The sequence below is a fragment of the Notolepis coatsorum genome, assembly GCF_963971535.1.
Source record: "Notolepis coatsorum genome assembly, chromosome: 11".
NCBI classification, from domain to species: Eukaryota; Metazoa; Chordata; class Actinopteri; order Aulopiformes; family Paralepididae; genus Notolepis; species Notolepis coatsorum.
The window spans coordinates 102,619,976-102,635,834 of NC_140175.1; the positions used below are offsets into that span (position 1 = coordinate 102,619,976).

General features: G+C 44.9%; 2 protein-coding genes across 2 annotated transcripts in view; both read left to right on the plus strand.

Annotated features, from left to right (window-relative positions):
• The window catches only part of xrcc4 (X-ray repair complementing defective repair in Chinese hamster cells 4), a 118,592-nt gene extending 108,100 nt beyond the window's left edge, over nt 1-10,492 (plus strand). The window contains 1 exon segment of the mRNA XM_084325356.1: nt 9,748-10,492. Within this exon segment, the coding sequence (XP_084181482.1) occupies nt 9,748-9,862 (115 nt within the window). The 3' untranslated portion in view covers nt 9,863-10,492.
• A 4,137-nt stretch (nt 10,493-14,629) lies between these two features.
• LOC311237223 (uncharacterized protein) overlaps nt 14,630-15,859 on the plus strand; it is an 18,838-nt gene continuing 17,608 nt past the window's right edge. The window contains exons 1-2 of the mRNA XM_084325030.1: nt 14,630-14,768; nt 15,704-15,781. Of these exons, the coding sequence (XP_084181156.1) occupies nt 15,715-15,781 (67 nt within the window). The 5' untranslated portion in view covers nt 14,630-14,768; nt 15,704-15,714. The remainder of the gene's footprint in view (nt 14,769-15,703; nt 15,782-15,859) is intronic.

Consider the following 15,859-nt stretch of genomic DNA (forward strand, 5'->3'; position numbering starts at 1 on the left):
GGTCAATCGGTGTCTAATGTTGGCGGTTTTGACGGGGGCTTGTTTACCATTTCATGGGTGGATGGGCTGAGGCTCAGGGCTGGTGTGCTTTTTGTGAAACTATGAATTGTGTGCGGGACTGGTGTTTTTCTCTGGTCTGCATCCCCTTAACAGTTGTGTGTATGGGCTAGCCCATTCTGCAGTGTGTTAGTGCGAGTCGGCCCGGCAGGTGGCTGGTGGGCTGCTAAAGCCTATAGAATTAGCAGCGTCTGGCAACATTGTTCAAATTGCTGTTTTTTCTGTCAAATTTTGTCGTGGGTGGGGTGGGCCTTAGGGCCAGCCGACGTCAGAACATCGCGCAAGGTTTTGAGGTTATTCGCTTTTGACCTAGCTTCAAGCTATAACCGCAGGGAGGGCTAGGATGCTGTCAACGCTTGTTCACAGGCATCTTTGGTTGGATCAGTCTCCCCTTGAGGAGGAGAGAAGGTTTTTTTCCCTCCTCAGGGCTCCCCTCTCCGCAGAGGGACTTTGGTCTTTCCGCAGGAGAGCGGGCGGTATTTGACCTAGGCCTCACACCGCGCAGCCAGAGGTGAGGGCGTGGCCTTGCCAGCGGCTGTTGCGAGGCCCCCAACCAGCGGCCATGTTTCCCCCGCCTGAGGTACCCTGGACACAGGTGATCGCAAGGCCGACAGCCTTGGCGGCCGAGGGATCGGCTACATTAGATGAGCACGCCCTAAATTTTTTTTGTCGTCTAGCTGTGGTTAGCTCGCTCTCCGGTCACTCCCCCCCCAACACCAGCGGGATACGGGCTCTGATTTGTTCCCTTTGGCTGCGGGCCGCGTGCCTTCAGTGAAGCATCCGTGCCGATCAACTGTTTGTTTGTTACGGTGGCCCTCAGCCAGGTAAGGCACTGTCCAAGCAGCGCCTCTCACATTGGTTGTGCGAGGGCATTGCCCTTTGCTACACGTTGGCTGGACAGGTCCCCCCTGGGGGTGTCAGGGCACACTCCACTCGTGGAGTGGAGTGGCGGCCTCTGCCACCTTGTTAGGGGGGGCCTCGGTGGAGGACATCTGTGCTGCGGCCTCCTGGTCCTCCCCGGGTCCCTTCGTTAAGTTTTACCTCATGGACATGACTGGGGGTTCTGTCTCCCAGGCGGTTCTGAGGTCTGGGACCTCCCCTGTGTCCCGCCAGTTGGTGGGCTAGCAGGGGTGTGTGGCTGTGTCACACGTGGTCCCGCCTGTACTGTGCGTTTTTCACGGGTCTTTGGTTCCCCCTTTTTACGCACTTTGGTGGAGTTGACTGCCTCCCCCCCTTCGTTAGGACGGGCGGATGGACGGGACTCCCCTCCTCCCTGGTAGTGGGGCTTACGGGCCCTCAGGGGGTACACTTGCCGGGTCACGCGTCTGCTCTGTCCCATATCTCATAATGGCAAATAGCGAGACGCGGTTACCAGTATGATAATATAACGAAAGGTTATCCTATAACCTAGTTATATGAATACTGGCAGAGCGTCTCGCTCTTAACGCCCTGAGGTTCCTTGGTTGGGTTTTCAGTGCTGGAAACTTTTTTCCGAGGAAGGTAGTGTGACCATGTCCGGCGTCTTATAGCAGGATGCGGGGGCGTGGCCTGGTCACGTGCATGAGTGTAAATTGTTTGTTCATGAGCACAGTAGGTGCTAGGAGATAAGAGTTATCTCATAATGGCAAAGAGCGAGACGCTCTGCCAGTATTCATATAACTAGGTTATAGGATAACCTTGCGTTCTTTAAACAAACACACTGTAGCACCCACTCCCCACACTTTATATTTATGGATGAAGGATTGCACTACAACTCGTACACCTTACTGTAAATTGTACCTAAAATTGTACCTCATCCCATTTCTGCTTTGCACTAGATAGTACTGTACATTAGTACACTGCATAGTATTGTGTATTGTATATTATATGGTAACTCAGAACATTGTACATATGTCTATACCGAACAACTGTGACCTCATTTTCTTCTTCTAAATTCATGCTATATTATGTTATTATGTTATTTGATACTATCTTGTCTAGCACAGTCTCTGGAGCGTAACAGTAAGAAGCATTTTGTATGAAAGTATTCTGTACTTCTGTATGACAACTATTAAAGAACTTGAACTTGAACTTCTCTCTGTTCAGTTCTCGGTTCAGTTCTCTCTCATCAGTTCTCTCTCTCCTCACTTCTCTCTCCCCTCAGTTCTCTCTCCTCAGTTCTCTCTCTCCTCAGTTCTCTCAGTTCTCTCCTCGGTTCTCTCCTCAGTTCTCTCTCCTCAGTTCTCTCCTCAGTTCTCTCTCCTCAGTTATCCTCTCTGTTCAGTTCTCCTCTGTTCAGTTATCCTCCTATCCTCAGTTCCTCCTCCCTACTTTTGTATCCTTGCCTCCTTTCCTCTCCACCTAATGACCTATACTCCTATCCCGGTTGTGTAAAGATTTTTACCAACGCACTTTCAGTTCTGCGTTCGGATTCCGCGATCTGATTGGCCACTGACGTTTCTCTCAGCGCCAATCGCGTTACGCCTAGTTCTGCCTCTAACAGTCTGCTAGCTAGCTAACGCCTAGTTCTATCACTGGTTAAGCTTGGCTACTCTTTCGAAGTTGGTTAAGGTTAGAGTTTGGAATCAGGGCTGGTGGTCTATCGCCCTGCTCTAAGACAAACTCTAACCTTAACCAACTTCGAAAGAGTCGCCAAGCTTAACCAGTGATAGAACTAGGCGTAACGCGATTGGCGCTGACATAAACGTCAGTGGCCAATCAGATCGCGGAACCCAAACGCGGAACTGAAAGTGCGTTGGTAAAAACCTACATACAATTTACCTATATCAAGCCCCGCCGTCTTTTTTTGATCCTCCAATCACGACTGTTGCTTCCCTTAAACAAACTTTTTGGAGGATCAAGAAAAGAGAGCGTGGCTCCTGGTAGGTCAATGATGGGTATTAAAGCGATAGTTTGTACTTTTTGACACAGCGTGTTATGAAATTATTCGCTAGTAGTGTAATCTAAGACCTGGGCCGCTTCCGACAAGCAGTACACAGGGGTTCAGAAAGTTTTAACCCCTACACGACATGCAAGCAAAGCCATCCACCACTAGAATACTGCAGTCAGGGCCGCCTGGGAGAAATGCGAGGCCCTGTGCGAGATTTAAACGCGAGCCCCCCCCCCCCCCCCCCCATAAAAGGTAAAAAAAAATAATATATATATATATATATATATATATTTTTTTTCCGTACAGTCAACATATTCTTAAATAATAGCGCTGCCCGAGGCTGGGCATGATACAGTCAACATATAGCAAGAAAGAGAGCGAGAGAGCGAGAGAGAGCTCCCGTTCTACAGTCAATATACAGTGTTATCGCTGCACAGACCCGGCAATGCCCCTGACCCTCCACCAGAGCAAGGCCAGAGAGAGAGAGAGAGAAAGAGAGACACATTGGAAAGAAACAACCCAAAACCAGAGCAAATTGAAATGCTATTTGGCCCTAAACAGAGAGTACACAGTGGCAGAATACCTGAGCACTGTGACTGACCCAATACTAAGAAGATCCTTGACTAGGTACAGACTCAGCGAGCACAGCCTAGCCATTGAGAAAGGCCGCCATAGGCAGACCTGGGCCCTCATGCATCAACGTGTTCTACGCACAGATCTGTGCGTAACCCGTGCGTACGATCATTTCTAAGCAAAGAGTGGGATTCATCAATTTGAACTTGAACTTGACTTCGTGCGTACATCTACGCACAGGTCAGACCTGGCGTACCTAGCTCCCAGTGGTAGAATATATTATTACAACAAGGAAATGAGCTTCTGTGCATAATAACACTGGATGTTCTGTATGAACCGTAGTTCATTATAGTTCATTGTAAGATAGCAACAGTAGTGTAATTATGGTCAAAACCCTATAAATAGCATTTGGAATAATAGATCTTTCTCTCAGAATGAATGCAGCATGGTTTATATAGCGTTATCGGAATATACGGGGTGTAGGCTACTGACTGACTGCGCTCCGCGTAGCTTGATTGATTGATTGATTGAAAAGTTTATTAACAGATTGCAGAATGGGTACAGTACAGTACAGCTCAGTACATACAATTGTTAATTGGGGATGCAGACCAACTTTCGTCCTGTTTACATCAGGGTCCCCCATTTTCAATTCATCATAAATCATAAAGCTCAACTCGTTATTATTTTGCGCACAGACCGCCGAAACACGGGAACGTTTTGATTATATTTAAAAGGCTTTACGTTAAACGAAACAAGTGGAATTTCGAAGCTGTAAGCAGAATAAGTCATATGAATATAGTGTTCTTCCCCCTTTTTACTGTATAAGAAAGAATAGAAAACGCATTGCAATGACACTATAGTGGACAGACTATGTATATGATGGGATTCAAGTTCGCGTTTTTGTTGCTCATAGGCATGCTGTCAGAGTATGATATCTTAATCAAACATTCTAGAACATTTGTCGTCACAGATCATGTCCTAATGGAACATAGGCTATGGCATGGATCGTGATATTGTGTGGACTGTTATTATTACTGTACGGCGGTACCACCCATTGTGACAGCAGCCTTGAGTCCCGCACACAAACATGATGGAATTCAAGTTCATGTATTGAAAGGCAGGATACATCATACAGGCAGTGAGATTCATTGTTCTTGTATATGCTCTCGTATTATATTGTTTATATAGGCTACCCAATACTGACATCAAAATAGATTGTAGTATGCCTCTAGAAATCATATGCAGCAGGTAGAAAATTGACGGGAGATCCATCGCGATTTGGAATAGAATTGAGGAGAACTTTAATCCGTGGGTATTAATCAAACAACACGGGAAAAGGCAGTCATATTCCAGCGCGGTCTTTATTAGCCGACAACAAAATAGATGCCTCTAAAAATCATATAGCCAATCGAACACAACTAATAAAGGCATTCATATTACAGCACGGTTATAATGACACACAACCAACGCCAAACAGTGGTCAACGAACGGTCTTTATTAGTATTTTGAGCTGTCCAGGCAGAATTGCAGCAATGGTCTTAGGGAGCCGTTGATATCTGACATCACCGTTTACAAGTCCGCCTTTTATTTATCCCATAAATCATAATACGCGATAGTGTCTTCTTGGTTCGACAGCAGTGAATTCTCCGTGGAGTTTCTCGGAGTCCCGCTCGGGTCGGTCCATTATTTCACATCCCATGGGGGGTGTTTCCTCATTTTCATGACCATATATGGATAATCATGCACGAGCATTGACGGTAGAACAAAGTGGTATTCATCAACACGGAGGACCATAGAGCCTGCGTACGCACGTGTGATGAATGCCGACTTCCCTGTGCGTGCGCTAGTTCTACATTCCGTGCTTACGTGTGGAAGTAGGTCAAGTTCTACGTCCACATTGATGCATGAGGGCCCTGGCTCCCAAGCTAAGACAGACTATGCACCCACTGCACACAAGATGAGGTGGAAACCGAGCTCCACTTCTTAACAACCTGCCCACTATACCAAGACATACTTCCCACAAATTGCCACAAACACCCAAAGAGACTTTGAAAACATGGACAATAACTCAAAACTCCCATACCTACTGGGAGAAATACAATAATGTGAAATAAAGCCCATTTGAATTGAAGAGAGAGAGATAGATAGAGCATGTCTGTGTGTGTTAGAAAGAGAGAGATAGAGAGAGAGCATGTCTGTTTGTGTGTGTGTGTTAAGAGAGAGAGCATGTATATGTGTGTGTGTGTTAGAAAGAGAGGGAAAGATAGAGAGAGAGCATGTCATTTTGTGTTAGAGAGAGATATAGAGCATGTCTGTGTGTGTTAGAAAGAGAGAGAGAGAGCATGTGTGTTTGTGTGTTAGAGAGAGAGAGCATGTCTGTGTGTGTGTGTGTGTTAGAGAGAGAGCATGTATGTGTGTGTGTGTTAGAACAGTGGTTCCCAATCCTCTCCTCGAAGCACCCCAGCCGTTCCATGTATTTGTTAAATTCCACCACCTGATTCAACTAATAAAGGGCTTGTTAAGTTGAATCAGGTGTGCTGGTGGTGGAATTTAACAAATACATGGAACGGCTGGGGTGCTTCGAGGAGAGGATTGGGAAGCACTGTTTTAGAGAGAGAGAGAGAAAGAGAGAGAGAGAGAGAGAGAGAGAAAAAGAGAGAGAGAGAGAGCTCAACGGCGGGAATAGAATAGGTTGAAAAAACTCACCATAACGCAGTATCAATGGCAAAGTTGGAAGGAGACCTTCCGTGGAGATGAAAAGTACCAGTCCCTTGGGAGCCCTAGTTTATCTGCCACACGTTAGCACTCGATAACTTAGCAATTAGCTAAAGGCAGGGACGCATAACTAGCGTTAGCTAATGCTAGCTAGCTAGCGTTAGCTAACGCTAGCTAACTAGCGTTAGCAACGCTAGCTAACTAGCGTTACGCTAGCTAGCTAACGCTAGCTAACTAGCGTTAGCTAACGCTAGCTAGCATTAGCTAACGCTAGTTACGCATCCCTGCCTTTAGCAAATTGCTACTAGTACTAGCCGACATAGCTATAGCCTGACTGAAGGTTATTCTAACATGCAACAACTTTCATCTTCAGTCCATCTGCCGAACATCCTCTTCGTCTTGGCAAAGTTGGCATAACCATCATACTTGGTCATACACAGTGTAATTTATTCTGCTCCATGCTGCTTTTCAAAAGACATCCACTCCCTCCTCTGAATAGCGCTGAATAGATCCTGTACCTCGTGGGTCTGGGAAGAGCCCGGAACACTATTCTAAAAACGTGTCTATCTGTAGAGCAGCAGAGCCGCAGAAACCGGAACACTATTCAGTCTATTCTACAAACGTGTCTATCTGCAGAGCAGCAGAGATGCAGAAACCGGAACACTATTCTACAAACGTATAATGTGAAATATATAAGCATGTAAGAAAAACTAGATTTTAGGTCTGTGATGAAAAGGGGCCTTGCAGGAAGGGGGGCCTCGCAAAAAAAAGAAAATTAAAAAAAAAAAAATAATAATAATAATAATATATATATTTTTTTTTTGCTAGGCCCCCCTTCCCGCGAGGCCCTGTGCGACCGCACTGCTCGCACACCCCCTGAGGCGGCCCTGACTGCAGTGCAACATTTATTTCAAAAGCTTGCTTCTTCTCCTCAGACCGAAGTGATGTCTTTGAACTATTTGGTGCAGGGGTTCTCAAACTTTTTTATACCACAAGGATTTTTTTTGGCGACCCCACACTTAACTGTTTCAGCGCCAATCACGAAAAAAGTTGGGTTATCTCGCCAGCGGTTGAGCGCCAATCACGAGAAAAGTCGGGTTTTAATTGTTATTTCTTTTATTCGCTATATCCATTAATTTTTCATCCATCCAGCCTGACGTTATCATTGGGAATGGGTCTGAGCTCGCAAAAGGCCAATACCGCCGCCTAACGCCTTGCGGTCGGTATTGCACATCATTGGAATCCCTCTGGCTGTGCATCGATCTAAGAAGTCCGCTCCAGGTTTTCCTTCTCGGGCAAGAGTAACGTTATAACAAACATGGATTGGGGGACACTGGAGCAGCGTGGATTCATTGAGAAACGTTGGATCAATAAACGCGATCAATATTTGGAATGGCTATCAGGAATTGGATTATTATTTTTGCAGTACATCAGATGTGAGGTAAGGATGTGTTACCAATCTTGGGTTAATCCGATGTTTCTTTCGTAACGATCACAACGTGTGTGTGTGCGTGCTGTTGGCGCCGACCAAAGCACGGAGGGGCGACTTTTCCGTGTGCGCATGATGAAACATATAATACCGATAATCTAGCGTTTATTTCAGAACGATTCATAAATCAAGCGACAAATGGCATGATTTCTAAGGAAATGCATTGAAGCGCCGTTTGCTGGAGTTTATTGGGATTCGACAGGATCACTCTAAAACTATACTCATATTCACCACGGTATAAAACGGAAATGTATGTATGAAGAAATTATCTGTTTTTTATATTTGATATAGTTTTAGCACTCGCAAACACCTGCATTATCCCCATTGCATTACAGCGCTGGCCTTCTTACCAGACGGTAAACAGCGACCTCTAGGCGCTCATTGAGTTAATGTATTGTGTAATTTCAACGTGGAATTAAGGAATATCAAAATAAAAGCACACGTTGTTGAACTTGATCATGGATATTTATTAGAAAATTTTATTACAGCACTATGTTATCAATACACATTTATAAAACGAGGCATATTTAGCCAAAATATGTTGCCAGAACATAAGCTGTCTGTCTGAATATGTCTGTGTGAAGCTGTGTCTGAAGCTGTCTGTCTGTCTATCTGAAGCTGTCTGTCTGAATCTGTCTGTGTGAAGCTGTCTGTCTATCTGAAGCTGTCTGTCTGAATCTGTCTGTGTGAAGCTGTCTGTCTATCTGAAGCTGTCTGTCTGAATCTGTCTGTGTGAAGCTGTCTGTCTATCTGAAGCTGTCTGTCTGAATCTGTCTGTGTGAAGCTGTCTGTCTATCTGAAGCTGTCTGTCTGTCTGTCTATCTGAAGCTGTCTGTCTGAAGCTGTCTGTCTGAATCTGTCTGTGTGAAGCTGTCTGTCTATCTGAAGCTGTCTGTCTGAATCTGTCTGTGTGAAGCTGTCTGTCTATCTGAAGCTGTCTGTCTGAATCTGTCTGTGTGAAGCTGTCTGTCTATCTGAAGCTGTCTGTCTGTCTGTCTATCTGAAGCTGTCTGTCTGAAGCTGTCTGTCTGAATCTGTCTGTGTGAAGCTGTCTGTCTATCTGAAGCTGTCTGTGTGAAGCTGTCTGTCTATCTGAAGCTGTCTATCTGAAGCTGTCTGTGTGAAGCTGTCTGTCTATCTGAAGCTGTCTGTGTGAAGCTGTCTGTCTGTCTGTCTATCTGAAGCTGTCTGTGTGAAGCTGTCTGTCTATCTGAAGCTGTCTGTGTGAAGCTGTCTGTCTATCTGAAGCTGTCTATCTGAAGCTGTCTGTGTGAAGCTGTCTGTCTATCTGAAGCTGTCTATCTGAAGCTGTCTGTGTGAAGCTGTCTGTCTATCTGAAGCTGTCTATCTGAAGCTGTCTGTGTGAAGCTGTCTGTCTGTCTGTCTATCTGAAGCTGTCTGTCTGTCTGTCTATCTGAAGCTGTCTGTCTGTCTGTCTATCTGAAGCTGTCTGTCTGTCTGTCTGTGTGAAGCTGTCTATCTGAAGCTGTCTGTCTGAAGCTGTCTGTCTCAAGCTGCCTGTCTCACTCAAACACAGCCAGAACTTCCACCATGTTCAGAACTTTCCCTTTATGTAATTCAAACATACACAGTGATGTCATCATGGCGTATATATAAAATGATAAAATGAGGCAATATGTGCCTGGATTACAAACTAATCATATTTAAGATGAAAATGTAATGGGAAACATTTCACAATTCGTCAACAGACTCACAGGTACTCAGACCGACAGTGTAGAACTTAAAAGGTACTCTGCTGCCAACATCACACACACACACACACACACACACACACACACACACACACACACACACACACACACACACACACACACAGGTATAAAACCTTCCCATATGTTTCTAGTCTCGAACCTTATGGGCCACACTATACTTCCTGTCTCAACAGGAAAAGTAGGCTGTAAACCAGCCTCATTAGCCCGCTGACCTGCTTTCTCTGTGTGTGTGTGTGTGTGTGTGTGTGTGTGTGTGCGCGCGTGTGTGTGTGTGTGTGTGTGTGTGCGCGTGTGCGTGTGTGTTCCACCAGGAGGGACTCCCCCTTGGTGGTCGGCGCGGCAGCCAATCGGGAGCCGGCACCCCGGCGTTCCACGGACGCTATGACGACGAGCCTGAATGCGGAGGACCTGTTTGAGGACTTTTGACCTCTCATGTTACTTCGTACCCCCCTCCCCCGTCCTGTCACTCATCATTATCCTCCCTTTCATCTCTGCCTCGGTGATGTCCTGTAGTATACAGACAGCAGGGGGACGCCTCAGTGATGTCCTGTAGTATACAGACAGCAGGGGGACGCCTCAGTGATGTCCTGTAGTATACAGACAGCAGGGGGACGGTGTGGCTCAAATGTTTGTTTTAATTCTGACGGTGATGTGATGTTTTGTATTATGGAATCCTCAATCTGGGAGTCTTCTGTTAAATAACTATCTTGAATGGTAATGGTCTTGCTAATCTTTGAATAGCGTCCAACTTCGTTTTATTAGTGGGGAGGTATACCGAAGAAATAATTATGAGGTCATTTGATATGTAAATATGTTGACATTAAGACGTGTATTTTTAACAGATGTATAGTCGTCTCCAGGTTGAAACACACACCTTGATGTCACTGCCTCAGACCTACTACTGTAGTGACCTTTCACCTTGATGCCACTGCTTCAGACCTACTGTAGTGACCTTTCACCTTGATGCCACTGCTTCAGACCTACTGTAGTGACCTTTCACCTTGATGTCACTGCTTCAGACCTACTGTAGTGACCTTTCACCTTGATGCCACTGCTTCAGACCTACTGTAGTGACCTTTCACCTTGATGTCACTGCTTCAGACCTACTGTAGTGACCTTTCACCTTGATGTCACTGCTTCAGACCTACTGTAGTGACCTTTCACCTTGATGTCACTGCCTCAGACCTACTGTAGTGACCTTTCACCTTGATGTCACTGCTTCAGACCTACTGTAGTGACCTTTCACCTTGATGCCACTGCTTCAGACCTACTGTAGTGACCTTTCACCTTGATGTCACTGCTTCAGACCTACTGTAGTGACCTTTCACCTTGATGCCACTGCTTCAGACCTACTGTAGTGACCTTTCACCTTGATGTCACTGCTTCAGACCTACTGTAGTGACCTTTCACCTTGATGCCACTGCTTCAGACCTACTGTAGTGACCTTTCACCTTGATGTCACTGCTTCAGACCTACTGTAGTGACCTTTCACCTTGATGTCACTGCTTCAGACCTACTGTAGTGACCTTTCACCTTGATGCCACTGCTTCAGACCTACTGTAGTGACCTTTCACCTTGATGTCACTGCTTCAGACCTACTGTAGTGACCTTTCACCTTGATGCCACTGCTTCAGACCTACTGTAGTGACCTTTCACCTTGATGTCACTGCTTCAGACCTACTGTAGTGACCTTTCACCTTGATGTCACTGCTTCAGACCTACTGTAGTGACCTTTCACCTTGATGCCACTGCTTCAGACCTACTACTGTAGTGACCTTTCACCTTGATGTCACTGCTTCAGACCTGTAGTGACCTTTCACCTTGATGTCACTGCCTCAGACCTACTGTAGTGACCTTTCACCTTGATGTCACTGCCTCAGACCTACTGTAGTGACCTTTCACCTTGATGTCACTGCTTCAGACCTACTGTAGTGACCTTTCACCTTGATGTCACTGCTTCAGACCTACTGTAGTGACCTTTCACCTTGATGTCACTGCTTCAGACCTACTACTGTAGTGACCTTTCACCTTGATGCCACTGCTTCAGACCTACTACTGTAGTGACCTTTCACCTTGATGTCACTGCTTCAGACCTGTAGTGACCTTTCACCTTGATGCCACTGCTTCAGACCTACTGTAGTGACCTTTCACCTTGATGTCACTGCTTCAGACCTGTAGTGACCTTTCACCTTGATGTCACTGCCTCAGACCTACTGTAGTGACCTTTCACCTTGATGCCACTGCTTCAGACCTACTGTAGTGACCTTTCACCTTGATGCCACTGCCTCAGACCTACTGTAGTGACCTTTCACCTTGATGTCACTGCCTCAGACCTACTGTAGTGACCTTTCACCTTGATGTCACTGCTTCAGACCTACTGTAGTGACCTTTCACCTTGATGCCACTGCTTCAGACCTACTGTAGTGACCTTTCACCTTGATGTCACTGCCTCAGACCTACTGTAGTGACCTTTCACCTTGATGTCACTGCTTCAGACCTACTGTAGTGACCTTTCACCTTGATGCCACTGCTTCAGACCTACTGTAGTGACCTTTCACCTTGATGTCACTGCCTCAGACCTACTGTAGTGACCTTTCACCTTGATGTCACTGCTTCAGACCTACTGTAGTGACCTTTCACCTTGATGTCACTGCTTCAGACCTACTGTAGTGACCTTTCACCTTGATGTCACTGCTTCAGACCTACTGTAGTGACCTTTCACCTTGATGTCACTGCTTCAGACCTACTGTAGTGACCTTTCACCTTGATGTCACTGCTTCAGACCTACTACTGTAGTGACCTTTCACCTTGATGTCACTGCTTCAGACCTGTAGTGACCTTTCACCTTGATGTCACTGCTTCAGACCTACTACTGTAGTGACCTTTCACCTTGATGCCACTGCTTCAGACCTACTGTAGTGACCTTTCACCTTGATGTCACTGCTTCAGACCTACTGTAGTGACCTTTCACCTTGATGTCACTGCTTCAGACCTACTGTAGTGACTTTTCAAATGGCAAACGCTTCAAGGACAGAACTCGACTCCAGTCTTTAACCAGCTGTACCAGCGGTTCTCAAACTTTTTTATACCACGACCCCATTTTATTTAGGATTTTTTTTGGCGACCCCACATACCGCGTCATTTCAACGTGGAATTAAAGGAATATCAAAATAAAGGCACACGTTGTTGAACTCGATCATGCATATTTATTAGAAAATGTAATTACAGCACTATGTTATCAATACACATTTATAAAACAAGGCATATTTTGCCAAACTATGTTGCCAGAACATTTTTATTTTTATTTTTTTTAACACTGTCACCTACCCACGACCCCACTTTGGGTCGCAACCCGTAGGTTGAGAACCGCTGAGCTATACATATGTTAATTAGACAGGACAGCTGTTTCTATTGGACATCTCTGGTGATTGTTGGTACAAACAACACCCAGTGGTAGGAATGACCCAGTGGCACCATTGATGTTTCTACACTAGCGTTATAGAGACGACTGTACATAGATCCGCTTCTTTATAGTTAATGTGAGAATCAAAGGGAGAGTGAACAATTAGTGTGAAAAAAAAAAGGTATCCATGAAAGTGTAAGAGTAGGACTTTTGAGGGAACACGAATCCCACCCCCCATGGACATCAATTATTTGAATAATAGCTAATATTAGATTTCTGAGAAAATACACTTATACACTTATCATCTAACAAAATCACATAATAGAGAAATGTATTATATCAGTTTAAAAAGTATAATATAGTTGCTAACACTATTAAATCACTAGTAGCGCTATAGCTTGGATTTCTTCATCCCCTGAGGGTAAAACGATAAAATAGTGAGAAGGCTTTGTGAGAAGTTGAACTCTTTTTACAAAATACATTGGTTACTTTGTTAAGCTTATTGATACATTACATCCTAGGGGGCATCTTACCCCAGTAGGGGGGCATCACATTATGTGGGGGAACATTTAGTTGTATTATAACAAAGTTGTCTTGTTAGGATTTAATTACACTCTAAATCTGTTTACTTAAGCATACTTCTTGTGTACATGCATTCATATTAAATGTATATCCAAATGATAATTTTTGATGTGCTTAAAAAATACATATTAAAAAAAGTCACGATGCTGTATTTACAGTGTATTTGATTATGAAATTGAAGTGTGTTTTCCAAATAAACGTGTCTTTTTTAATATCATGCGTTGTGATTCATAATTAAAAAGGTTCTTGTGGTTTGCTATTTATCATGTCAATTGACTCATTGTTGAGAGATGCATGAACCACCAAGCGCTTTTCTTTTTTTTTTGCCTTTTTGATGTCGCTCCTTTCAGGTAGGAGTGGGTAAAAAAATATCGTCCTTATTGACGCTCAGCTATTCAGTTATTGTTTATTGTTTAAAAGGATCCCCATTAGCTGTTTAATTAAAAGGATCCCCATTAGCTGTTTAATTAAAAGGATCCCCATTAGCTGTTTAATTAAAAGGATCCCCATTACCTGCCACCTAAGTGGCGAGCTAGTCTTCCTGGGGTCCAAGAAAGACAACAGAAACACAAAACATAACAATACATGAGATGCATATGACAATCACAATTCTTAATTAACAATGATAATCTAAAAACAGTAAAGCATTGTCGACAATCATCATTATAAACATCAGAATATTTAGCTCACATTTAAGTAGTGCATTCTCAGGTGGTATTTGAAAGACACTTTGCTATTCAATTTACTTATGTTCAGTGGGCAGTTATTCCAATGATTGATGGTATACGATAAACAAACCGTCCTCTTTAAAGCATTTGGATATTCAGTATAGTTATGTGTTCTAGTGATGGATAGTCCAATAAGTATAACCAACTCTCAACTTCACTCAATAGGCTGACCAAAGAGGTGGAGAGGGATCTCTCTCTCTCTCCACCTCTCTCTCCCCCCCCCCCTCTCTGTGTTTTATGATGCAGTGCACTGGGCGGTGTTCGGGGGGGGGGGGGGGGGGGGGGTGTTCTCTCCCCCCCCCCCCCCTCCCTCTCTGTGTTTCATGATGCAGTGTTCGGGGGGGGGGGGTTCTCCCCCCCCCCTCTCTGTGTTTCATGATGCAGTGCACTGGGCGGTGTCCGGGGGGGTGTCCTCGCCCCTCCTCCCCCTAATGAGTGACAATAAAGTGGATTTGAACTTGCGGCAGGTCTGAGTAGTGGGAGAGACCCGACCAGTGGAGTAACGCGCCGCTCAGCTCCGGACCGGACCTCTCTCTCTCTGGGACACTTTAGAAGAAGACCAGACCTGATATAGAAACTTGTTACAATTGGATATCTGGAGTGGACTGTGCCTTGCAAGGTATTGTTGATATGTATCTTTTCCTCCCGTAATAATGCTCTTCTTATTGCACTTCCAGTGACCAAATCTCAATTTCTATTTGAATTGATTTCAACTATAATATCGCAAAGCTATAATAACCGCGACAGAGTTATTGATGAAGATAATAACGCGTGTGGTGTCGTCGGGATACTCGGGAAGATATATAGACTTCGTCTCTGTGCATTAGTTAGTTGGTGGCTTTATCGCATATTTCTGTCGCGTCTGGCAGTGTGCATGGTGTTGGTGTGTAGTCCGGAATGTTCCCACGCTGATCAGCTCAAAGATATATCGAACTCATTGATAGAGCTGACAGAGAGAGGACCAGTTATGTCCATTTAGATCCATCAAGTGCTTAACTTAACATGCTCGATTGGTTGATAAGGTTTATTATCCTCCCAGCTGTGGTCCTCTCTGACCCGCGGAGCGCAGCTGGGAGGCGCGGTGAACATCTGTCCCGCTGCGCGCCCTCCTCTCCTCCCGGAGAACATGCCGACACACACACACAGACAACATCCCAAAACTACCCTGAAACTATTTCAATTCAATTAAAAACACGTCATTAGTCCCGCAAGGGGCAATTTCTTAAGGCATGAATACGGCAAACAGCTGCACTTATACACGACATCCAAGACAGAGCAGGGGACAAGAGACACATGACACTATTATAGCACCAGAGACATGACACTGTTAGAACAGGATCCTTATATATATTGTTGATCTGTCACGTCTAAATGATAATAATTATATGACCATGTATAGGAGATATACCGTATATTATATGCTAGTGTTTCTGAGATTCGGGTGTATAATACGATATGAGCCTTAATTATTATTATTTTAAATGATGTGTATTGTTGGTTTGACAGTCTTGCATCATGACACATGACTCAGTGTGTATGTAACATGTTTTTCAGATTGTGTGGAGATGTCGCTGCCTTTCCGACACCTGTTCTGGCTGCTGCCGTGTCTGTGCTCTGGCCTCGCTGAACACGGTGAGTCCTGCAACACCACTGGATGTCAGACCCCACTGCCACTACCCCCCCCCCCCCTCCATTTTCTCCTTCATCTTC